Source organism: Capricornis sumatraensis, chromosome 19 (assembly GCF_032405125.1).
Source record: "Capricornis sumatraensis isolate serow.1 chromosome 19, serow.2, whole genome shotgun sequence".
Taxonomy (NCBI): domain Eukaryota; kingdom Metazoa; phylum Chordata; class Mammalia; order Artiodactyla; family Bovidae; genus Capricornis; species Capricornis sumatraensis.
In genome coordinates, this window is record NC_091087.1 from 38,570,741 (window position 1) to 38,595,755 (window position 25,015).

The 25,015-nt window shown below is 43.1% G+C and overlaps 1 protein-coding gene and 1 non-coding gene across 2 annotated transcripts; both read left to right on the forward strand.

The window, feature by feature from the left end:
* Positions 1-220: 220 nt before the first annotated feature.
* Positions 221-24,050, forward strand: FBXO22 (F-box protein 22). The gene is made up of 7 exons (XM_068991226.1): positions 221-372; positions 762-900; positions 10,508-10,595; positions 11,454-11,549; positions 13,519-13,683; positions 20,002-20,167; positions 22,887-24,050. The coding sequence occupies exons 1-7, from the start codon at positions 221-223 to the stop codon at positions 23,302-23,304; spliced, it is 1,224 nt and encodes a 407-aa protein (XP_068847327.1). The 3' UTR covers positions 23,305-24,050.
* On the forward strand, positions 23,964-24,087 carry LOC138095619 (small nucleolar RNA SNORA3/SNORA45 family). The gene has a single exon (XR_011146369.1). It is a non-coding gene; the product is annotated as a small nucleolar RNA SNORA3/SNORA45 family (small nucleolar RNA).
* The last annotated feature ends 928 nt before the right edge of the window (positions 24,088-25,015 follow it).

The window sequence follows — 25,015 nt, forward strand, 5'->3', positions numbered from 1 at the left end:
TCCAAACACCTGCCTGCCATCCAAGGCCAGCGCCGGAAACGTATTAGCCTGGAGTCACGTGGGCTTCCTCGCAGCAGTTCCGCCTCCCCGGATCGGCCGGAAGTGGCGCGCGCGCCTGCTCAGTGCGCCGGGGGCCCTGTCTAAGCCGCTCCCTCTGAGCCGCCGTACTGTTTCCCGGTGGGGTTGGTGGGGTTGGTGGGTTTGGTGGGGTTGGTGAGGCATGGAGCGGGTGGGCGGCGGCGGCGGCGGCGGCGATTGCTGCGGCTCCTCGTCCGCAGACCCGCGAAGCACCTTCGTGCTGAGTAACCTAGCGGAGGTGGTGGAGCGTGTCTTCACCTTCCTGCCTGCTAAGGCGTTGCTGCGGGTGGCCGGGTGAGGGCAGAGGCGGCGGGAAGCTGACCTCGGGACTTGCCTCGGGCTTGCCTGGGCTGGCGGGTGGGCGGATACCGTCGGGACCCAGGGCTGACCCCGGCTCCGGACCCCGTGTCCCCAGGTGGCGCTCCCATACCCCAGTGCTACCTCCGTAGTGCTCCCGGGGACCCTTCCCAGAGGAGCCAGTTTCCCCCTACGGTTCTCTCCGCCCCCAGTTCTGCCTCCGAACCGGTGCTACACGCCTCGCCGTCCCGGGGACTCGGGATCCCGTAGCGATCTCCTGCTGTTGTGGTTATGGGTGGTGGCGAGCGGAGGGAGGTCTGTACAGAGCTGCGGGAGAAAGGGAAGTGAACGTCCGTTCACAGTCCTTTGTGCGTGTGCGTCCCCAGCGTGTGCCGCTTATGGAGGGAGTGTGTGCGCAGAGTGTTGCGGACTCATCGGAATGTGACCTGGATCTCCGCGCTCTCGGCGGATCCCTGCCATCTGGCGCAGCATTGCCTGGTCCGTGTGGTAGCCGAAGAGCTTGAGGCAAGTAAGGGGTGTCGCGTACAGTCCTTTGCAAGTTTGGTGGGTCAGTCGTTGAGATTAAATACTATAAAACAATTCGTATATGGTCTGACTTCCCTGGTGGCTCAAGACGGTAAGTTGACCACCTGCAATGCGGGAGACCTGAGTTTGATCCCTGGGTTGGGAAGATCCCTTGGAGGAGGAAATGGCAACTGCCCACTCCAGTTCTTGCCTCGAGAATCCCATGGATAGACTGGCGGGCCACAGTCCATGGGGTCGCAGTTAAGCACAGCTTTCAGGTCAGGCATGCCAGGCCTTCGTGTCCATCACGAACTCCCGGAGATTTTTCAAACTCATGTCCATTGAGTTGGTGATGCTATTCTGTAATTTAGGGAAAATTTGCTCGGGGCATGAAGACTTTATAAATACCAATTTTAATGACTGCATATTGTAAGGATGTGCCATGGTTTCTTTGACCATTCACATACTGGGCATTTTCAGTTCAGTTCAGTTGCTTAGTCGTGTCCGACTCTGCGACCCCATGGACTGCAGCACGCCAGGCCTCCCTGTCCATCACCAACTCTCAGAGTTTATTCAAAGTGCCATTGAGTCAGTGATGGTATCTAACCAACTCATCCTCTGCTGCTCCCTTCTTTTGCCTTCAGTCTTTCCCAGCATCAGGATCTTTTCCAGTTAATAGGCTCTGCACATCAGGTGGCCAAAGAGGTGGAGATTCAGCTTCAGCATCAGGCTTTCCAATGAATCTTCAGGGTTAATATCCTTTAGGATCGATTGGTTTGATCTCTGCAGTGCAAGGAATTTGGACTTCTCCAGCACCACAATTTGAAAGCAAAAGTTTTTCTGCACTCAGCTTTCTTTATGGTCCAGTCCTCACGTCGGTACATGACTACCTGAAAAACCATAGCTTTGACTATACAGATCTTTGTTGGCAAAGTGATGTCTCTACTTTCTAATACACTGTCTAGGTATAAGTGTACCACATTTATATCCATTTCATCTCTTTGTGAGCACCTAGGTTGCTTCCATCTCTTGCTATTGTAAATAATGCTGCAGTGCATCAGTTCAGTTCAGTCAGTCACTCAGTCCTATCCCATTCTTTGCGACCTCATGGCCTGCAGCACGCCAGGCCTCCCTGTCCATCGCTAACTTCTGGAGTTTACTCAAACTCATGCCCATTCAGTCGGTGATGGCATCCAAACGTCTCATCCTCTGTAGTCCCCTTCTCCCACCTTCAGTCTTTCCCAGCATCAGGGTCTTTTCTAATGAGTAAGTTCTTTGCATCAGGTGGCCAAAGTAATAGAGTTTTAGCATCAGCATCAGACCTTCCAATGAATGTTCAGGACTGATTTCCTTTAGGATGGACTGGTTGGATCTCCAAGTCCAAGGGACTCTCAAGAATCTTCTCCAACACCACAGTTCAAAAGCATCAATTTTTCGACACTCAGCTTTCTTTATAGTCCAATTCTCACATCCATACATGACTACGGGAAAAACCAAAGCTTTGACTAGATGGACCTTTGTTGGCAAAGTAATGTCTCTGTTTTTTCATATGCTGTCTAGGTGGGTCATAACTTTTCTTCCAAGGAACAAAGGTCTTTTAATTTCATGGCTGCAGTCACCATCTGCAGTGATTTTGGAGCCCAGGAAAATAAAGTCTATTACAATTTCCACTGTTTCCCCATCTATTTGTCATGAAGTGATGGGACCAGATGCCATGATCTTAGTTTTCTGACTGTTGAGCTTTAAGCCAAATTTTTCACTCTCCTCTTTCACTTTCATCAGGGGGCTCTTTATTTCTTTACTTTCTGCCATAAGGGTGGTATCATCTGCATATCTGAGATTATTGATATTTCTCCCGGCAATCTTGATTTTAGCTTGTGCTTCATCCAGCCCAGTGTTTCTCATGATGTACTCTGCACAGAAGTTAAATAAGCAGGGTGACAATATACAGCCTTGACGTATTCCTTTCCCTATTTGGAACCAGTCTGTTGTTCGATGTTCAGTTCTAACTGTTGCTTCCTGATCTTCATACAGATTTCTCAAGAGGCAGGTCAGATGGTCTGGTATTCCCATCTCTTAGAATTTTCCAGAGTTTGTTGTGGTCCGCACAGTCAAAAGCTTTGGCATAGTCAATAAAGCAGAAGTAGATATTCTTCTGAAACACTCTTGCTTTTTCCATGATCCAGTGGATGTTGGCAGTTTGATCTCTGGTTCCTCTGCCTTTTCTAGCTTGAACATCTGGTAGTTCACGGTTCACGTACTGTTGAAGCCTGGCTTGAAGAATTTTGACCATTACTTTGCTACCGTGTGAGATGAGTGCAATTGTGCGGTAGTTTGAGCATTCTTTGGCATTGCCTGATGTTTTCCAGTCCTGTGGCCACTGCTCAGTTTTCCAAATTTGCTGGCATATTGAGTGCAGCACTTTTACAGCATCATCTTTCAGGATTTGAAATAGCTCAACTGGAATTCCATCACCTCCACTAGCTTTGTTCATAGTGATGCTTCTTCCTAAGGCCCACTTGACTTCACATTCCAGAATGTCTGGCTCTAGGTTGGTGATCACACCATTGTAATTATCTGGGTGGTGAAGATCTTTTTGTACAGTTCTGCTGTGTAGTTTTGCCACCTCTTCTTAATATCTTCTGCTTCTGTTAGGTCCATACCATTTCTACCCTTTATTGTGTCCCATCTTTGTGAGAAATGTTCCCTTGGTATCTCTCATTTTCTTGAAGCGATCTCTAGTCTTTCCTGTTCTGTTCTTTTCCTCTATTTCTTTGCATTGATTGCTGAGGAAGGCTTTCTTATCTCTCCTTGCTATTCTTTGGAACTCTGCATTCAGATGGGTATATCTTTCCTTTTCTCCTTTGCCTTTCACTTCTTTTCTATTCACAGCTATTTGTAAGGCCTCCTCAGATGACCATTTTGCCTCTTTGGATTTCTTTTTTTGGGGGATGGTCTTGATCCCTGCCTCCTGTACAGTGTCATGAACCTCCATCCATAGTTCCTCAGACACTCTGTCTATCAGATCTCATCCCTTGAATTTATTTGTCGCTTCCACTGTATAATCGTAAGGGATTTGATTTAGGTCATACCTGAATGGTGTAGTGGTTTTCTGTACTTTCTTCAATTTAAGTCTGAATTTTCCAATAAGGAGTTTATGATCTGAGCCACAGTCAACTCCTGGTCTTGTTTTTACTGACTGTATAGAGCTTCTCCCTCTTTGGCTGCAAAGAATATAATCAGTCTGATTTTGGTGTTGACCATCTGGTGAGGTGTATGTGTAGAATGTTCTCTTGTGTTGTTGGAAGAGGGTGTTTGCTATGACCAGTGCATTCTTTTGGGAAAACTCTATTAGCCTTTGCCCTGCTTTATTCTGTACTCCAAGGACAAATTTGCCTGTTACTACAGGTATTTCTTGAGCCCCTACTTTTGCATTCCAGTCTCCTATAATGAAAAGGACATCTTTTTTAGGTGTTAGTTCTAAAAGGTCTTGTAGGTCTTCATAGAACTGTTCAACTTCAGCTTCTTCAGTGTTACTGGTTGGGGCATAGACTTGGATTACTGTGATATTGAATGGTTTGCTTTGGGAACGAACAGAGATCATTCTGTCGTTTTTGAGATTGCATCCAAGTACTGCATTTCAGACTCTTTTGTTGACTGTGATGGCTATTCCATTTCTTCTAAGCGATTCTTGCCCACAGTAGTAGATATAATGGTCATCTGAGTTAAATTCACACATTCCAGTCCATTTGAATTTGCTGATTGCTAAAATGTTGATGTTCACTCCTACCATCTCCTGTTTGACCACTTCCAATGTGCCTTGACTTATGGATCTAACATTCCAAGTTCCTATCCAATATTGCTCTTGACAGCATATATCTTATCAAAATAGTTTTTTTTTTTTTCCCTTCAGAAAAATACCCAGAGGTGGAATTGCTGGTCAAATGATAGTTCTGATTTTAGCCTCTAAAATCTGTATGGAAACACAAAAGACCCTGCATAGCCAAAACAACCTTGAGAAAAAAGAGCAAGGCTGGAGGTATCATGTTCCATGATTTCAAACGATATTACAGCAATCAGAACAAATTTTAGGGTTGTTTGTTGTGGTTTTGTGGAAATGTCATTGGTATGTTAGTAGGGATTGCGCTGAATGTGTAGATGACACTGGGGCATATGGTCGTTTTCACAGTGTCCCAGCATTTGGTGACCACAGGATATTGTTCATGTGTGCCATCTTCAGTTTCTTTCATCGGTGTCTTAAGATTTTCTGAGTGTAAGTCCTTTAAATCTTGGTTATTTTCCTCCTAGTTATTTTATTCTTTGGGGATTATTTTCTTTGTTTCTCTTTCTGATAGTTCATTGTTAGCGTATAGAAACACAACCAATTTCTGTATATTAATTTTGGATCCTGCAACTTTACTGAATTCATTTAATAGCTGTAATAGTTTTTTTTGGTAGTGTCTTAAGGGTTTTCTATATGTAGTAGTATGTTATCTGCAGACAGTGGCAGTTCTACTTCTTCCTTTCAAATTTGTATCCTTTTGTTTCTTCTTCTTGTCCGATTGCCATGGCTGGAACTTGCAATACTATGTTGAGAGTAAGTGGCAAGAGCGGGCATCTTTGTCTTTTTCCTTATGTTATGAAATGTTTTCGTTCAGCTTTGCACTGTTGAGTGTGATTTTTGTCCTATATGTAGATGTGTGTTCCCTCTGTCTCCAGTTTGTGCAGTTATTTTCATAAATGGATACTGAGTAGTGTCAAAAAATTTTCTGCATTTATTGAGATGACCAGGTATTTATTCTTCATTTTGTTACTGTGGTGTATTACATGGACTGATTTGCATACATTGAACTATCCTTGCATCCCTGGGATAAATTTCACTTGATCATGTGCGTGACTCTTTTAATGTATTATTGAATTTGATGTGCTGATTTTTTTTAAAGAAGTTTTGAATCTTTGTTCATCAGGGATATTAGCTTGTAATTTTCCTTTTTTGTGGTGTCTTTATCTGGTTTTGGTATAGGGTATGTGTCATGAGTTTGGAAGCCATTCTTCCTCTTCATTTTTAGGGAATAATTTGTGTAGGGTAGGTGTTAACTCTAAATGTTTGGTATAGAATTCACTGGTGAAGCTCTATGGTCCTGAACTTTTGTCTGTTGGGAGTTTTTAAATTTCTGATTCAGTTTCATTGTCAGTAATTGGTTTGTTCATATTTTCTGTTTCATTCTGATTCACTCTTGGGAGGTTATGTGTTGCTAGAAGTTTATCCCTTTCTTCTAGGTGTTTATCTTGTTGGTGTATAGTTGCTCATAGTAATCTCTTTGAATCTTCTTGTATTTCTCTGGGGTCAGTTGTAATATCTCCTTGTTCATTTTGTTTTATTGATTTGGACTCTTTCTCTTGATGAGTATGGCTAGTTTTTCAGTTTTATCTTCACAGAACCAGCTCTTAGTTTCTTTGATATTTTTTATGATTTTACTGTCTCTATTTCATTTATTTCTGCTCTAAGCTTTATGATTTTTTGGCTAACTTTGGGTTTTTTGTGTTCTTTTTCTAGTTCATTTAGGTGTAAGATTAGGGTTTTTAAATTCTGATTTTTTCTTGTATTCTGAGGTAGGCTTGCATTGCTGTACACTTAGCTCTTAGAACCGCTTTTGCTGCATTCCACAGATTTGGGGTTGTGTTTACATTTTCATTTGTCAGCAGGTATTTGATTTCTTCAGTTGCCTATTGGTTACTTAGTTGCATATTTGGCCTACCAGTGTTTTGTTTTGTTGTGGTTAATGTCTAGTCTCATAGTCTTGTGGTCAGAAAAGATTCTCGATATGATTTCTGACTTCTTAATTTATTGAGACTTGTTCTGTGGCCTAGCATATCATCTATCCTTGAGAATGTTCCAGGTACACTTGAAAATAATGTGTATTCTGCTGCTTTTGGATGGAATGTTCTATATGTTATATCTGTTGAGTCTATCTGTCCTAATGTATTGTTCAAGGCCAATGCTTCCTATTGATTTTCTCTCTGGATAATCTGTTCATTGATATAAGTGGGGTGTTAAAGTTCCCAACTATTGTGATGTTACTGGCACTTTCTCCCTTTGTTTCTGTTTGCTTTATGTATTTAGGTGTTCTCTTTCTGGGTGCATATATATTTACAATTGTCATATCTTGTGGTATCAATCTCTTTATCAAAGTAGTGCTACCTGTCTTGCTTTTCATCTCCATTTCCATGGAACACTTTTTCTCCATCCCGTTACTCTCAGTGTGCGTCTTTAGATCTGAAGTGAGTTTCTTGTAGGCAGCATATATATGGGTCTTATTTTTTTTTACCCATTCAGCCAGTCTGTGTGTTTTGGTTGGAGCATTTAGTTCATTTACATTGAAAGTGATAATAGACTAAGTACGTACTTATTCCTGTTCACTGTTTTCTGATTGTTGACGTAGTTCCTTTTCCCTTCTTTTGCTTGCTTCCCTTGTGATGTCATGACTATCTTCAGTGTTAAGTTTGGATTCCTTTGTCCTCTGTGTGTGTGATTATTTTAAGGTGGTGATTCTTAAGTTTGAACACATTCAAACTAACCTGCATCCACCCCCAGCCTTAATTATTTTTGACATCGTAGTTTCCCTTTTTTTGGTTTCTGTATGCCTTAACAACTTTTTGTGGATATTGATGACTTTACTCTACTTTTGTCTTTTAACCTTCCTTGTAGATGTTTATATTTCCAGGTGAGGTGTTTAGAGAAGTCTCTTAAACATTGCTTGTAAATTCTACTTAGAGGTGCGGAACTCAGGTTTTGCTTGTCTGTGAAACTCTTTATTGCTCTTTCAAATCTGAATGATAGCCTTGCCGAGTAGACCACTCCTGAGTGTGGGTTTTTTCCTTTCATCACATCGAACATACTTTGCTGCTCCCTTCTGCCCTGCAAAATTTCTGCTGAAAAGTCAACTGACCATGTTATGGGAGTTCCCTTGTACATAACTAGTTGTTTTTCTCTTGCTGCTTTTAAGAGTCTCGCTTTAAGTTTTGCCTTTTGAATTATAATGTGCCTTGGTGTGGACCTCTTTGAATTCTTCTTGTTTGGGATCTGTGCTTTCTGGATCTGGATATTCCTTTCCCAGATTAGGGAAGTTTTTAGCTATTATTCTTCCAGTAACTTCTCATGTCACTTTCTCTCTCCTCAACTTCTGGGATTCCTGTAATGTGAATGTTAGTACTCTTGATGTTATCCCAGAGATTTTTTAAACTACTGTCAGTTAAGATTTTTTTTTCTTTTTCTTTTCAGCTTGAGATGTTTCTACTACTCTCTTACTTCACTCATCCGTTTCTCTGTATCGTCTAATCAGCTGCTGATTCCTTCTAGTGTAGCTAAGTTTATTTCAGCTACTGTGTTTCTCAGATCTGATGGTTCTTTCTAAGTCACTCTTGAGCTCCTCGCTGTGTTCGTCCATTCTTCTCCTGAGTTCACTGAGCATCTTGATCATTACCGGGAGCTCTGTGTCAGGGAGATCGCGTATCTCATTTCACTTAGTGCTCCCTCTGGGATTTTGTTTTGTTCCTTCGTTGGGAACATACTCCTCTGTCACCTCATTTTTCCTGATTTTCTGTTTTTAGTTCTTTATATCAGGTAGATCAGTTATGCTTCCTGATCTTGGAGAAGCAGGAGATCTCCTAGGGGGCCCAGAAGCACAGTTCTCTCTGATCACCAGAGCTGTATCCTCTAGGAGTACCCCTAATGTGGGCTGAGAGGGTTCATCTCTTGTGGCAGAGCTGACTGCTGTGGGTGTGCTGCTAGGCAGGGCTGGCCCCCAAGCCTGGTTGGCTGCCAGGAGCTCATGTGGAGGTGCCAGCTGCTGGCGGGTGGGGTTGGGTTCCAGTGAAGTTGGCTTTGTGGCCAAGGGAGGACCAGGGCTGGTAGGTAGGTAAACCCATGGCACTCATAGGCTGGAGGAGGGACTCCACGGTGGTGCTAGTGGCATCAGGGTCCTCCTGGTAGAACACGCTCCCCAGAATGGCTGCTGCTAGCATCTCTGTCCCTAGGGGAGAGTCCTCGTTGCTTCCTGCTTTTCCGGGAGGCTCTCCAAGATCTGGCCCAGCCTCCTTTCAAATTACTGCCTCTGCGCTTGGTCTCAGAGCATGTGAGATTTTGTGTATACCCTTTGTGAATAGAGTCTGTTTCCTCCAGCCCTCTGGCTCTTCTGTACACAAGCCTTCCTGGCCTTCGGAGCCAGAGGTTCTGGGGCCTCCTCTGCCTGGCTTTAGGACCCATGGGCTGGGGGTCCAGTGTGGGGCTCGGATCCCTTGCTCCCTGGGGACAGCCTCTGCAGTTGTGATTACCCTCACATTTGTAGGTTGCCTGTTCAGGGTGTGGCCTACTCCAGTTTCCCGCTTCTGCCTTCTCATGGGGATTCCTGCTGTATGTCTTCAGCTGAGGAGATCTTTTTCCATTAGTCGTGAGGTTGTTCCCATCAGTAGTTCCTCTGTAAATAATTGTAAATTTGGAGTTTCTGTGGTAGGATGTGGGCTGAAGGTCTTATTACTGTTATCTTGCCCCCTATTCCCCCAAATTATATTCTTTGAAGATGCCTTGTGGACCACGGAAACTATATCCATAGTTTAATTTTCCAGCCCTGAGGCCACTACAGGGTCATCATTGTCTCAGTATCTTTTCCGAGTTTGTCTATATGGAATCTGCTCCAAAACAACTTAACTTTCCCAGATCAGCATTTCTTTTTCATTTAACTGCTATTGAGGCTTTGCTGAATGCTGTCTTCTTCCTTCCATTTTGATAGCAAAAATCTTTGAAAGTAACCAGCTTGGGAGGAAAACTATGTTCACCCTTTTCATTCAGTTGAGCTGTTTTGCCACTTGTCTGTTATATGTATTTTGGTGGAAAACATGAGTCTGAATAAGCCCAGGTTGTAAGGGCTTACAGCTGTCCCTCATAAGAGATAAGGCACAAGTAGGAATGACTGGGATGTCAGGGGCGTCACATACGAGGGCAGAGATCCTTAGGAAGTCTAGGAAAGGTTTTATGGAGTGTGGCACGTAGCTCTTTCTTAGGAGAAAAACAATCGTCAGCAAAAGGAAGAAAGCTGCAGAAGGGTAAATACAGAAGTGAGCTTGTCCAGATAATGGTGAGCGAGAGATTCCTGTAGGAAACTAGTCGGCAAGCTGGAAATGAAGGCCTGGATCATCTAACTGGGCAAAGGAAAGAGGAGTGATGCCGGTCTGTATGCTTTTCCTCTGTTGCTGAGATGTTTCTCTTGCTGTGATACCTGTTCACATAAAGCCAGTGGAATCTTTTGCTGGCACTTAATGTTTTTGTCTAAGAGCTTAAATTATGGTGAAAGTGAACTTCTTCAGTCAGGCTGGAATGAATGTGACCTGAAGAAATAATATATGTTCAACAGATGAATGAACTGAAAATGAAAGAGCGTAAGTGAAAAATGAGTGAGTAGATGGACTCAAAACACCAGCACTGACCTGAAGAAAGGTAGGGCAGCAGCAGTTTGGGTCAGGGCAGAACCTGAAAGCTCCACCAAAGCATCTGTAGACTTGTGTGATCAAATTCTGTTTTTTTTTCCTTTTTTCATTTTTTCCTTTGCAGAATGTCCATATATTACCACAGACAGTTCTTTACATGGCGGATTCGGAAAATTTCATTAATCTGGAGGAGTGTCGTGGCCATAAGAGAGGTGAGCATCAAAGGAGAAAGTTTTGGATTCGTTCGCTTCCTTATGTACCTCTGTTTGGAGCTAAGTACTGTTTTCATCCTGAGAGTTACTGACTTTCTGAGGCTCTGGGCCTGCTCCCTGAAGAATGCATGAATATAGTTGTCTCTGAACTTTTGAGGAACCGTTTGCTTCAGAGATTGCAAACCTTGCAGGCTAAAGATTCAGAGATTCTATCCAGAGATTCTAAACCTTGTGGTACAGTTGACACAAGTTCTTTGGAAAGGTGTTTCCTCATTTTGAAATACTGGCATGTGCAGGCATTTGTTTTTTACTATTAAAACAGAATGTCTGTCTTTGGCCGTTCAAGCCTTTCATTGTGTTGGATGAGCATTTACCAAATGGTCATTCTCTGGCAGGACTGTGCATTCTTCTTGGCCTCCTAAGTGAAGAGGCAGACTGTGTCCCGTGATGGGCACACTGACCCCAGAGTTAAGACTCAGTGGGTTATCATTGTGTGATTTGATTCCAGATGACTGTGCTCTCGAAAAGTCATGATTTCGTATCAGCTTAACAGAAACAATAGTAAATCTGAAATTCAGCTGCTACTGCTGATGTCATTGAGGCAAAAGCAGTATGTGAACAACTGGAAAAGACAAACTGGCAATGCTGAAGGTCAAATTTAGAATTTAACATATAAAACAGGGACTCACAACAACAACAACAACAAAACACGACTTTTGTTTTTAATCAAAGCTTTTAGACGTCCTTGTAATGTGTTCTAGTGTAAAGTGACTTAAACTTTAATATTTGCTTTTATTTTCCTCATCAAATTTGACCTTAAGTGGATGACCTGGATAATCTTCTTCTGTATTACTGCAGCCAGGAAAAGAACTACTATGGAAGCAGCGTTTGCCCTTGAGAAGCTCTTCCCAAAACAATGCCAAGTCCTTGGGATTGTGACCCCAGGAATTGTAGGTGAGAGAATACCAACTTGATTTCCTGCCTTTCATTAATATGGGGTCCTATGGATCGGTGGGTTATTTGTAGCTTAAAGCAGATTTATGTTTTTGGCCATCCAAAGTACAATAAAGTCAGCCTTATATACCTTCAAGTTATATTTGACGTACATTCATGTTCCTTAGGTTATTGTGGTTAATATTTTCAAATCTCAGGGTTGTCCATATAAGCTGTGTGTATTAATAATTCATATCTTCCCAGTAGCCATTCAGAGGAAGACAAAGATCTCATTCCTCCTCTCTACAAATTAGAAAGTATTAGTGAGAATTCTCACTTCTGGCAGTTCAGCCAGAACTGTTTCTGGTGGGTGGAGGTGAGGTTGGCCTGGACAGGAGCTGCCTTCGACCTGCCTCAGACACTTCTCTTTCTCTCCTTGGCTGCCACTCTTTGAAGCTTATAGCGTGAAGTTTTTTTTCTAGGTTTGCTCCTGGTGAATTTTTGCCACTTTTAATTATTTATGACTGTTCTCTAGCTCGTGCGGGAATGAGAGCCTGTTGAGGCCATCACGGCCCAGTGGTTCCGATCCCCGGGTGGAAACTCCAGCTGTACCACTCTAGTGTCTGCGTGACTTTGAGCGAGTTTGCTGACCTCATGGAGCTTCAGTTTCCCCCTCTCTGACATGGGGGTGATTGACAGTACCTTTCCCAGAGAGTTTGAGCAGTCAGTGAATTGCACACGTGCAGTATTTAGAATAGAGGTGTGTAGTAAGCAGTGAATAAATGTTAGCTATGATCCTTTACTTTGTTGCACTCAGTAGTACTCCATAATTGGCATTTTTAATCTTCACTGAGAGACTTTTGATGGGACATTAAGTTCTGTGCAAGGAAGTACAAAGGACTTCAAGTGCTCACAGGCAAGTAGGGGTAAATACATGGCTGATGGGGACTGTCTCGTGCAGCTACCTCCTACTCCTGTATTATTATATCGGCCCCGTCATCACAGACTTTGTTTCTCACTGGATTGAAAAATGACGGCAGTGACTGATTTTAACTCTTAATTTTTCCTTAAATGAGTGATCTAGTTACCCATTATTAGTTGTTATCAAATGCTTCTATAGAAACAGCTCTGAGTTCTTACATAATTTTGTTGGGCCTCTGTGCGGGCAATCATGCTGCCTGCTGTGACTTCTTCAAAGCACGACCAGGTAGAAACTCTAAAATTTGAGTTGGGGGTCAGGGACAGGAGAGGGCAGGCAGACCCGGGCGACACCCTTGCCTCCGTGACCCCATAGTGAGGGGTGGGCAGTCTACCTGAAGCCTTCCTCTCACGCTCAGAGCATTGCGCATCTTTCTCCCTAAGTTCCCGTGTTATCTTGATGTTGGGAGGGAGTATCATTCCCGCTCCCTTTATTCGGGACCTGGACCCACTCCACTCCGCCCGTTGATTCTTGTTCCCCTGCAGCTGAGTGCTTTCTTTGAGCCAGTTCCACACCTGTCACAGCAATGCTTCCACCACGACAGCTGATTGGATTCCTTTTTCTTAGGCTACAATTAGTAACTATTTCTAAAACAGCCATTGGTGATAGCTTTTTTTGAAGTAGAATTGCTGTGAAGTTATAATTACTACCTCCCCAACTTTTTATTTGGAAAAACTTCAAATCTATAGAAAAGGTGGTAGAATAATAGAATAGTACAATAAACACCCATATGCTTTCATCTAGTTCACCATTGTGAAAAACATGTGCTTTTTCTGTGTTTATGAAAACATTTCTTTATAAATAGTTTGAGAGTAAACTGTAGGCATCATGACCTTATACTTCTAAAAATGTGAAAGCTGAGAAGTTTTTCCTTGGGTATTGGCCTGTTATCTCATTGATTATGCTAGTAAACTAAGCCGCAGTTACCTAGGTGTGGCTGGGTAATTTATATGAGCTGAAACGTCTGTCTTCATTGAATTTGTTCACAAAATTGTTTAACTTCTTTCCTAGTGACACCAATAGGATCACGTAGCAATCGACCTCAGGAAATAGAAATTGGAGAATCTGGTTTTGCTCTATTATTTCCTCAAATTGATGGAATAAAAATAAAGCCCTTTCATTTTATTAAGGATCCAAAGAAATTAACACTAGAGAGGCATCAACTCACTGAAGTAGGTAAGTTGTTATGTTGCCATTAGTTTCCCATATTGTTGGTTGATTTTGTTTGTTCCCGAGAGTCTGAATTAAGTACAAGTTACTGCAGATGTGGACAGTTCAAACTAGTGATTAACAGAGGCTGGTGCAATATTTTTGATAGAATAGATCCACTTTTTAAGTTATTTTACTTACATTAAAACCTGAGAGAACTAGAGATGAATTTTCCACAAATACTCCATTGATAAAAACTCACTTGTATTTAATTCTGAATTTTGAAGGACTTCTTCCTCTTTAAATATTTTCTTATCATTTTGTCCTGTTTTGTTTTTTGAAGGTGAAAAGTTTAAGGTTTTATTTCTCTTTTGTGATAGTAATAAGCATTTGTTTAAAAAAAAACTAGAAGATACAGGTTAGTTCAATATCGACTAATTAGAAAGAAATAAGTGTGATGAATTTGATAAATTTTAGAGATAGTATAAGTTAAAGCAGAGTCTATCAGACAAAGGTTTACTAGGAAATACCAGGCAGGAGACTTGGCTGATGTAGACAGGTCATGCATGAGAGTTGATAAAAAGGGTTGGCTCAGTTTCTAAGCACTAATGAGAAAGCTTAATTTAATATAGTAAGCATTAAACTGACTGTTCAAGCAAAGCAGTGCTGAGGCCTTTCATCTACCTCTGTGGGTGAACTGATTGGGGTTAACTTGTTGGGGGAGCTTGTTTGGCCTTTGACTTGGTGCTTCTGCTGAAGGTCCTGTGGTTTCTTCTTGTGTGCTGTCTCTTGTTTTTTGTCCGGAAGTGAGTATGGTGCCTCCTGGGCATGCTCTCTTCTGTTTTAAAGCAGCCTGGGGATCCATGGTTGAGGTCTTCGTGGTAGCGCTGCTTGAAGCTAGAGGCCTAGTTTTGTCCATTTATAAGAAAGACTCAAAATCTTGAGTGGGAGTAACCATCTATTTTATAATCAAATAGTTATTAGGTTTGTGTTAGACTTTGTTTGCATTGTGGCTCTAAGTACAGGAATCAGAAAACTGACAGGAAAGAGTCCCGCATTCTTCTGCTCTGTGACGTGATTTTATTGATGGCAACCCACTCCAGTGCTCTTGCCTGGAGAATCGCACGGACGGGGGAGCCTGGTGGGCTGCCGTCTACGGGGTCGCACAGAGTCTGACACGACTGAAGCGACTTAGCAGCGGCATACAGATAAATAATACACACACATGCGGCCACACACCCTGGTTACGTTCTTTTTGAAGAACTTACAAAAATGGCACGTTTTTTAAAAGAGGCGTGGTGGTGGTTTAGTCGCTAAGTTGTGTCCGACTCTCGTGACCCCATGGACTGTAGCCCACCAGGCTCCTCGGTCCGTGGAATTTCCCAGGCAAGAATACTGGAGTGGGTTGCCATTTCCTTCTTCAGGGGGTCTTCCCCACCTGGGATCAAACTCCGATCTCCGGCATTGCAGCCAGATTCCTTACCGATTGAACCACAAGTGAAACCCTAAAGAGACACAGGTTGTTCTGAGATCTGTATGGTATCCACCCCGTGTTAAAAAATAGTCTCTGGAATGAAAAAAAATATATAGATATACACGTGTAGATGGGCCAGCACTTGCGTCTTTTGAAGTGAAAGCAGAAACACGCATGTTCCGTGATAGCCAGTGTTGGTTCATTGGAAGCTGTTCGTGTGCAGCTCCTCCGCCAGTCCGTCATGTGCGGGGCTGTGGAGATGCCTCCTGGGGCTCCCGGTTCAGCAGGCCAGGCCGACTTTGAATGCAGTACACCGATGTGTGAGTGTCACCGAGTGGACGCACAGAAGTGCTGGGAAACATAAGCACGGGCCTTAATCCACCCTGGGGTCTTGGGAAAGTGACATTTGGGCAGAGCCCCGAGGACGAGTGAACTGGAGTGGGCAGGGGTCCCTCACATGTGGAGTCAGGAAGAGGATCGTAGAAGTATTGTGCCTTCTTTCCAGGTTATTGACAAAAACAGATCAAAGGACAGGAAATAGAGCCTGGCAGCTCACCTTCGGGACTGCTGTGCAGCCACTGGCTCATTTATGAAATGTAAGGAATTCCAGTGTGTCTGGAGAACGGTGAGATGGAAGGTGGGGGAGTGTGGTGTGAGCCAGGAGGCAGGCTGGGGCCGGCTCTGCCTTGCAGGGACACACTAAGGATTTTTACATACATAAGGGCAGCGGCAAGCCAGGACTCGAGGCAGAGGAGGGACACGGCCAGCTAAGTCTTCTGAAACTGCCCCTCTGGCTGTGGTGTGTTCAGTTTGGAGGGACACAAGAGAGGCTGTTGTGGTTGTGGCAAGTGATCTGTGGAGACATGGATGGATTCACGATGAAGTTTTGAGGTGGAATCGAGGTTGAGGTGATGGATTTAAATGTTGGGAGTTGAAAATGAGGATGGTGACAGTGTTGTTACCTGAGTTTCTGCCACTGTGGGCACGCTGAGGAGCAGAATAGACGGGCACAGAGGTCAGAAGAGCCAGATTACCAGCTCTGGGTTGGACACGTTGAATCTGAGATGGGAACATTGATTCGACAGTTAATATGTGGGTCTGAAGCTCAAGAGAATGGTCTCAACCACAGATGGAAATTTGGGAACACCAGGTAATTTAAAGGTGATTGAAGAAACAGGAGCTGGCACAGTAATTGGAGGAGGAGAGGAAGGAGGTTTAGCAGCTGATGTTGCTTATTCATGGTTGACACTGACGTGATGTCAGCATGTCCCTCCCAGCAGCCATTCCCTTCTCCAGGGGATCTTCCCAACCCAGGGATTCCCAGGTCTCCCGCAGTGCAGGCGGATTCTTTACCAGCTGAGCCCCCGGAGAAGCCCAAGAAGACTGGAGTGGGTAGCCTATCCCTTCTCCAGCGGATCTTCCCAACCCAAGAATCGGACTGGGGTCTTCTGAATTGCAGGCGGGTTCTTTACCAGCTGAGCTACCAGGGCATTGTTCCCTGTGCTATAAATCTTTGTTGCTTGTTGTGTGCCTGTTTAAAGCAATTATCGATACTCTACATCCATTTAGATTCTATCACTTTCACATAGTTCATAAAAGAGCTGTCTTCAGAAAGAGGTTTCTCTAAAAAGAACAGAAATCTGAACACACAGACCTAGAGATTTTTCAGGCAGTTCTGGCCAATCTTTGGAATAGTTCTTCATAGTAGGCTTTCCTGAATCTGATGCTGGTCTTGGTATCTAGATTTTAGTTTTTTCCTTTTAACCTTCTAGCTTGATCATACCTGTAATGAATTTATATTCTGCCTTATTTCAAAATGAATTTAAGGCAGCTTACAAAAAAAGATATGTAGACGATCTGTGGAGGAACTGAGCTGAGGCTCGCGTGTAGGAGGGGCATAGGGCAGCCAGGGCCATGGGTAGTACCTGAGGTGCAGGTTTGCCGAGCCAGGACAGAAGTAGAACTCGACCCAGTCTTCCGAGAACTGTGATAAATTCTAGTGGATCCATATGGCCTTACAGTAAATAGGTTGAGTTTTTCAAGCTGTTTTGTACCATGTCTCTCTGTGAACACCAGTGGCATCACCCCAACTCTGATTCCTTAAAATAACAGTGGTAGGATCCAAACCAGTGAGGTCTGGTCACTGAGCGCTGTGTGCAACTGAACAGTGTTTAGGGCTGCCAAAGGAATGGGTGGCCCACGCGCCCTTCAGGCACTCAGTCTGCTGACTTCCGTCTCTTGCTGGATTTCCAGGAACAGGGAACTGGAGATCACTGGTTGAGTGTGTCGTCTGCCCAGCAAACATCAGAGCTGGGAAGATGGCTAGCCTGCTTTCTTGAAGTTGAAAGTTCTGAGACACTTGTACTGAGTAGAGGACCCCCTCGTTTCACCAGAGGCAGGACTGAAGGCAGTGCCAGGATTTACCTCAAAATGAGCTGGGTGGTCATCTTCTCAGGCTCATTTATCTTAGACCTCTCAATGTTGAGTGGCGTGGCGTTTGAACCTTCCTTCTGGTATATGATAGAGACCTGTCTGCCTTGACAGGCAGCCAGCCTGGGCTACGGTGGACTTGTTCTCTAAGTTGAGTGGAGGGAAGTGAGTCTGGTTTCTAAATTAGTGTGTTTGCGTGGTCTGCTATAGAACAAGACCACTGGAGGAAGACATTGAAAGCACTGGGTATGCAGTGGCTGAATGAGGGTGGTGCCTAGTCGGCAACTGTAAAAGAGTCTAGAGCTTAGAAAACAGTAGGAAGGGGAGAGATTAGAAGTCTTTAGGTTTCTGAAACTTAAAACTGAGAGTCAAGATGTGGGTCTAGTCTGCTAAGATGTCCTGGGCCAGTCACTTTCTTGAGATTAGCAGCCTTTATTTGTAAAATAAGACTACACTGTTGACCCCACAGGCCTCTTCTAACTCTAAATAGTCATTCTGGGAAAAAAAAAACAAACCACAACATTTTCTGAAAATTTGCTGGCCTGGTCTGTGTGGAGAAAAAGAGCCTTTAGTAATGGTTTGGGGTCTTGAAAGTACTGGCTTTTACTAATATTCTTCTTACTCTCCCTGCAATGTGGGTTTCCCTGGTGGCTCAGACAGTAAAGAGCCTGCCTGCAGTGCAGGCGACCAGGTTCGATCCCTGGGTCGGGAAGATCCCCTGGAGAAGGAAATGGCAACCCACTCAGGTATTCTTGCCCGGGAAAACCCATGGTTGGAGGACCCTAGGCAGGCGACAGTCCATGGGGCACTTTCTTACTCTCCAAAGCAGTGATGCGCTGTGGAGAGAATTAGAAATGGACCAGAGGCAGTCTCCCTAGAGAAGTCATTACTTCGTGTTAGGAACTGGTCGTTCACCTCCGCCCCACCCCAGTCTGCTTGAGTGAGCTTTACTTCAGGCAGCCTTTATCCTGTGAAGATGGAAGTCCTCTGGCTGTCAGTGGATACTCGAATGGGGGGTCAGGTGTTTGATTTTCTTTTTCTTTTTCCTGCCCCAGAGCCGCCTGTTTGTCAGCTTTTAAATTGATGATAGTCTATGAACAGGGTGCCAGAGGCACGTACGAAAGCCTGGGAGCTTGTCGGGGATGTGTGTGCCCTGCTGCCTCCTGACCAGCCTGTGCTGCCCTCTAGTGGTAGCTGCTTTTCATTCCAGAATTACATCCCAGAAGGGCTCCAGAATTATTTCCCTGCTTTGGAATGAGTTTCCCATGGTTAATCCACCTTTTCTCTCCTGGAATATGCGGATAAGGCCTGTATTATAATGGTGTTTTGGTTTCCTAAGGCTGCTGTAACAAATTACCGCAAACTTCAATGGCTTAAAGCACCATTTATTCTGTCACAGTGCAGAAGGCCAGAAGGCTGCAGTCAGGGTGTTGGTGGAGCTGCTTCCTCTGGCGGCTGTGGGGGCGGGGATCTCTTTTCTCTTCCTCCTTCTGGTGCCACTGACGTTCCTTATGGTTGCATCATTTCAGTCCCTGCTTCTGAGGTCACATTGCCTCTTCTGTCTGTTTCTCTAGTAAGGATACTTGTGTAGTATTTAGGGCCTACCCGGACAGTTCCGGTGATCGCATCTCAAGATCCTTAATCACATCTGCAAAGACCCTTTTCCCAAGTTAGGTCACATTCTTCGTTCCTGGGAATGTGGTGGGGAGAGCACATTCAACCCTCCACAGGTGGTTAGTGGCGTCTCATTTTCTCTGGACATCTAAATTCCCACTGCATCTAACTCTGTTCTGTAAACCAGTGTTCCCTCCCATGCCAGGTGGCGGCCTGAGTGGAGATGGCTTGTACCCAGGCCCACCAAGGGGTGCTGCTCAGTTACACAGCTACTTCCTTATTTGTGTTGAATGTTGACTATATTATTTTCAAATAGCCATTTAATTTTCTTAATGGTTAAAAATTAATTATAGCAAAGGTTTTGAGTAATGTTAGAGCTTGCAACAGAGAAGGCAGTGGCACCCCACTCCAGCACTCTTGCCTGGAAAATCCCATGGACGGAGGAGGCTGGCAGGCTGCAGTCCATGTGGTCGCAAAGAGTCAGACACGACTGAGCGACTTCACTTTCACTTTTCACTTTCATGCATTGGAGAAGGAAATGGCAGCCCACTCCAGTGTTCTTGCCTGGAGAATCCCAGGGACGGGGGAGCCTGGTGGGCTGCCGTCTATGGGGTCACACAGAGTCGGACACGACTGAAGCGACTTAGCAGCAGCAGAGCTTGCAAAAAAAATGGAAGACTTGACAGCTTACGCACTAAGTTGCACTTAATTAGGCATATAAGATATTAGCAATAACATTTCATTTTGAAAAATAATTCACAATTCCTTTTTAAGGATTTCTTTCAGACACTCTCTTTTTAAAATGGTCACTCTTCGTTTTTCTGCAGGTCTTGTCGATAACCCTGAGCTTCGTGTGGTCCTTGTATTTGGCTATAACTGCTGTAAGGTGGGAGCCAGTGATTATCTGCAGCGAGTCGTCAGCACGTTCAGTGATATGAATGTCATCTTGGCTGGAGGCCAGGTGGACAACCTGGCATCACTGACTTCTGAAAAGTATGTCTGATGCGCTTTTGACTTCTGCATGTGATGGATTATGTTCTCAGCTTTACATTACTTTGGGTTTTTTAAAAAATCATGTTTAAAGGATTGCTAATAGTTCATTCCATTTTGCAATAGACATAGGTTGAAGGGCTTACACAACGTAATTCTGCTTATCTTTGAAGAACAAAACTTACGTATGTTATCCTTTTAGGAATTTATTCTTAGTTGGACTTACACTCTCCTTAAAATTGACTTTCAGCATTGTTTATTGCGTTTCCTTGATGGCTCCATCACTCTGTAACTGCCGCATATCACTTCCTCTCTGGTTCTGTTCTCCTCTAAAGGAAATGTGTGGTTCAGTAGCACAGCTTTGTGGTAAAACTTCTTGGAGCCTCCAGTACTGTGCTCAGTGCTTTGGATCTTTTAGAGGGAGGGGTAATACTGTTACTTGTGGCAGTTCTTAAATACATTTGGCCACAGAACCTTTTGTACGAAAGCATTTTGCAGGCCTACTGGTATTATTCAGCACACATTTTTTAAAAATATTGTATTAGATTAAAAAAAAAATTTTATTGGAGTATAGTTGATTTACAATGTTGTGTTAGTTGCAGGTATAAGCAAAGTGGATCAGTGATACATATATCCACTCTTTTAAGATTCTAGTCCCATTTAGGCCATTAGAGTGTTGAACAGGCTCCCTGTGCTATATAGTTACCTACTTTATATATAGTAGTGTGTGTGTGTCAATCCCAGCCTCCCAGTTTATACCCCCCTTCCCCCTTGATAACCCTGTTTGTCTTCTACATCTGTGACTATTTCTGTTTTGTAAATCAGTTCGTTTGTACCATTTTTTCAGATTCCATGTATAAGCAATATTACTTGGAACACATTTTGGGAAATACAATACTAGATCTTTTGAAAGGCTTTTTCAAGTTCAAAAATGATATCTCTTTGATTTTATTACTAAGGCATCTGTTTTCAAAGATAAAAATATTTGCTCTTCTATCTTGAACCATTACTACTTTTCCATTTCCAATGAAAGTATGTAGTATTTTGAGTTTCAGCTGATTAAGTGGACATAAATACCAGTTGTTCCCAAAAGGAAGAAAATGAAACATTCCTCCCGACCCCAAATATTTCCTGCAGACCTCGTTATTTCTGTATTCATTTTTAGTATTTGGATCCTAGAGCAGTGACATGGAGACAGACGGTTAGAGATCAGCATCTTTAAGAGCAATTTAAATCATCCTAGTCATAATCTCCATCCTGGTTGTCAGCACCGACAGGTCAGGGGAAGCAGATGCTAAGTTGAGTTTCCCGGAACTTGAGGAAGAAAGGAGGAAAGCCAGGCGCACTGAACTCTGAGCACTGGATTTCGTGCATAAGCACACCTGATTCTCGGTAGCTGTCTGTGGGCTATTTCCCCTCTTGTTTCATCTTCCTTATTGTCTTTTACTTTTAAATTATATACGGATGGGGCAGTGGTGATTTAACTCACAGTTTATCATCTTTGAAATGCCAACTCATTCAGACATGTAACATCTGAGATGCTGGCCAGTTAGTTTAGCATGGCTGCCTGTATATAATATACCCTTTATACCTAATATGGGGAAATACACCCTCCAGCAATCATTACCTTTTACGTGACCCATTAGTGTGGTCTTTACACTGTGTCATTGAGTAAGGGAAGTCACTGAGTGTATCAGTGCTTCATTTTAATGGTGTCCAGATATAAACCCCTCTCCCTCTAAAAAAAAAGATGACTAATTCCTTTAGGCAGGCGACACCTGTTGCCATTGTACACCCAGGAGGAAATGTAGCAAAGTTATAGGAGCAGCAGCAGACTCAGGATGGATTCTGCCCCTCAGAAACTGGTTTTGCCACTGTTTAGCCTTAAGGGACTTACTGCTTAAGCCTTTTAAGTCTCAGTTTCTTATTAACCCAGTGAATCCTGCCAGTTCACAGACTCAGATGTTGCTAAGCCTGATAAAAAAAGGTACTTGCTTGGTTTCCCCCAGTGGGTGTTAACAACTTTATTAACACTGTTTATATTTTCTTTAGTAACCATAAAGTATTTATTTTAAAAAATGCCAGGTAAATAGAAACAAAATATATGATTTTTCCCTTCAGATTAAACTAAATTATTGGCTCAAAGCAATAAATAAGACACAGCAATGTAACCTGTTACTTTATGGACCAAATAGAAGAGAGCTACAACTTCTGGAATTATGGGTTCTAATAAAATTATCCTCCATGAGTGAATATTTAATACACCTCTTTTAAAATTTGACAAGCTGAGGTAGGGGATAAAAAGGTACTGAAGCTGTAAATAATGCCAAAGCTTCAGCACTGTATATATGAGTAAAGTTGTAAGGTTCCCTTTTAAGGAAGAGGGTAAGGTGGGGATGCTCTGTGCCCCTCTAAAGCTCAGGCTGGATTTTAGAAATCTTTGTGGTGATGCATTGGCCCCTTTGTATCTATGACTGAAGAAATAATTGCTTTCTTCTCCACAGATCTGCCTTCTGCATTCTTTCATTGTATTAATTTCAGTAGTTTCATTTTTAACCCTTTCTACCTTACCTCTGCTTGGGGAGAGAGCACCTGAGACTATCCGTAAATTAAGGCGGCTCTGCTCAACCAGTGAGAATTGGGAGGAGCTTGCTTTCTTTCACACTGTAAACCTGAATTGTGTTTCATGACACGTTGCCACTTTTCTGATTTCATTTCCTAGGAGCCCCCTGGACATTGATGCCACTGGTGTGGTCGGACTGTCATTTAGTGGACACCAAGTCCAGGGTGCTACAGTGCTTCTCAACGAGGATGTCAACGACGAGAAGGCTGCTGACGCTGCCATGCAGCGCCTCAAGGCAGCGAACATTCCGGAGCAGAACACCATCGGTTTCATGTTTGCATGCGTCGGCAGGGGCTCTCAGTATTACAGAGCCAAGAAGAATGTGGAGGCTGATGCATTTAGAAAGTTTTTTCCTAGTGTTCCTTTATTTGGCTTCTTTGGAAATGGAGAAATTGGATGTGATCGCATAGTCACTGGGAACTTTATATTGAAGAAATGTAATGAGTTTAACTATAATGATCTATTTCACAGCTATACAACAATAATGGCACTGATTCATCTTGGGTCATCTAAATAAAGCCACCTGTAAAGTGGCTTTCACAATATATAACTTGTAGGCTCTGCCTTTTCTGGAAAATGGCAACTTGGGAGGTGTATATTTCAGACAAAAGAAACTTTATATGTATCTGTTTTGTAGCTTTGACACTCTAAAGATTTTTTTGGTAGTTTTTAATGTATTAGAGGAAGGATAACTTTGTATATAACATAACGGGGACCCAGAGTTGAGAACTTTTGCATCAGGCACAAGCGAATTGATTATGACTATTGCACCAGGCTGTGTGACTGCTCTATGACAGGACTTTACATAGTCTTCTGCATGGAAAGACTGAGAAAGGATCCATCACTGGAAGGAGAGCTGAGACATTCCATGACTACCTCTGCAGTGTGAGATGATCTTTCAGCAGAATCATGAAGATATTTTTCTTCCTTAATAAAAGAGAAAACTATACAGACGGCTTGATAAATTTTTCTCTGCTTTACAGTTTCACCGTGCTTTTCGGAAGCTGTAACAAAATTATTACTGACTTTTTACTTGATAAGTATTAAAGAACTGTTTTGTTTTAGTACTCTATAAAGTTGCTTAGTCAAATGAACTGCCAAGACTAATCCATACTCTATTATAAGGGAAAACATTTTCCTTTTCCCTCAATAAAGACATTGCAACATGGACAAAGGGTTGAGGCTAGAGTCACACTTGGGTATCAGCTGCTGCCTTTGTGTGCTAGAGTCCTTGAAGAGTAACTGCTGACCTTAGTCACTCACTGTAGCTCTCAGGGCATAGTCACCAGCAAATAAACATCAATGTTGAGATTAAAAAAAAAAAACTGCATCGCAAGATTCTTTTTTCATCTACTTCTATATAGCTAGTTGGCAGATCAGGCAATTACATCACCTTTCTTTGATTTTATACCAATATAACATACCTTGGAAACTCAGATAATTGTGGTGGTGTTATGTTGCCCAGCTGAGTTCGACTCTTTGCAACCCCATGGACTGCAGCATGGCGGATTTCCCTGTCTTTCACCATCTCCTTCAGCACTTTTAGTGAGTGAGTAAAGGAAACTAAGGGGAAAACCCAGAATGATGGTGTTTGTCAGCTAGCAAATCCTGGCACATTTCCAGTAACAAGACTGTCAAGTTTAAATTTCTAATTATTTGTAAATATATCAAAATAGGTGCAGAGAATACCAGTTTTCTCCTGATATCCATTCTTTCCTGTTCACACAGATAACACCTTTGGTTTTTAGCTAGGCACATGCACACCAGAATAAAGACTACATTTCCTAGGCTCCCTTGCAAGTATGACTGTTCAGGGCAGTGGAATGTGAGGGAAATGATAATATTTCCTTTAACAGTATGACCGTTTTTGTTTTGCTTTCCTTTATTCGGTGCTGTTGCTTAGAAGTGGGTGTGAGAGTGAGCCATCTTAGACTCCACAGCAGAGTCAATGCTGTTTTGTGGAAGAGAACCACACAGTGTTCTGTTGAAGTGCATAACTGATCTGGACTGCCTCTCTTTAGGCTGTTTTACAAGACAGAAATTAAAATCAGTCTTGCCTAAGCCACTTGTTTTTTTCCCAGGTCTTTGTGATGGGACATCTGTATTAGCATATTCTAATACAGTATGACATGATGTATGGCCCTTTTGTAACAGTCAGTAGTTCTAACAGGATAGAAGGAAACTTGCAAGGTAAGTGAAGTCAAAATATATGAACATTCACACTTTTC

Coding starts and splice junctions, on each gene's coding strand:
- FBXO22 (XM_068991226.1), top strand. CDS start 221: ATGGAGCGGGTGGGCGGCGGCGGCGGCGGCGGCGATTGCTGCGGCTCC. Junction 10,596..11,453: donor GTGTCGTGGCCATAAGAGAG/GTGAGCATCAAA, acceptor GTATTACTGCAG/CCAGGAAAAGAACTACTATG. Junction 13,684..20,001: donor GCATCAACTCACTGAAGTAG/GTAAGTTGTTAT, acceptor GTTTTTCTGCAG/GTCTTGTCGATAACCCTGAG.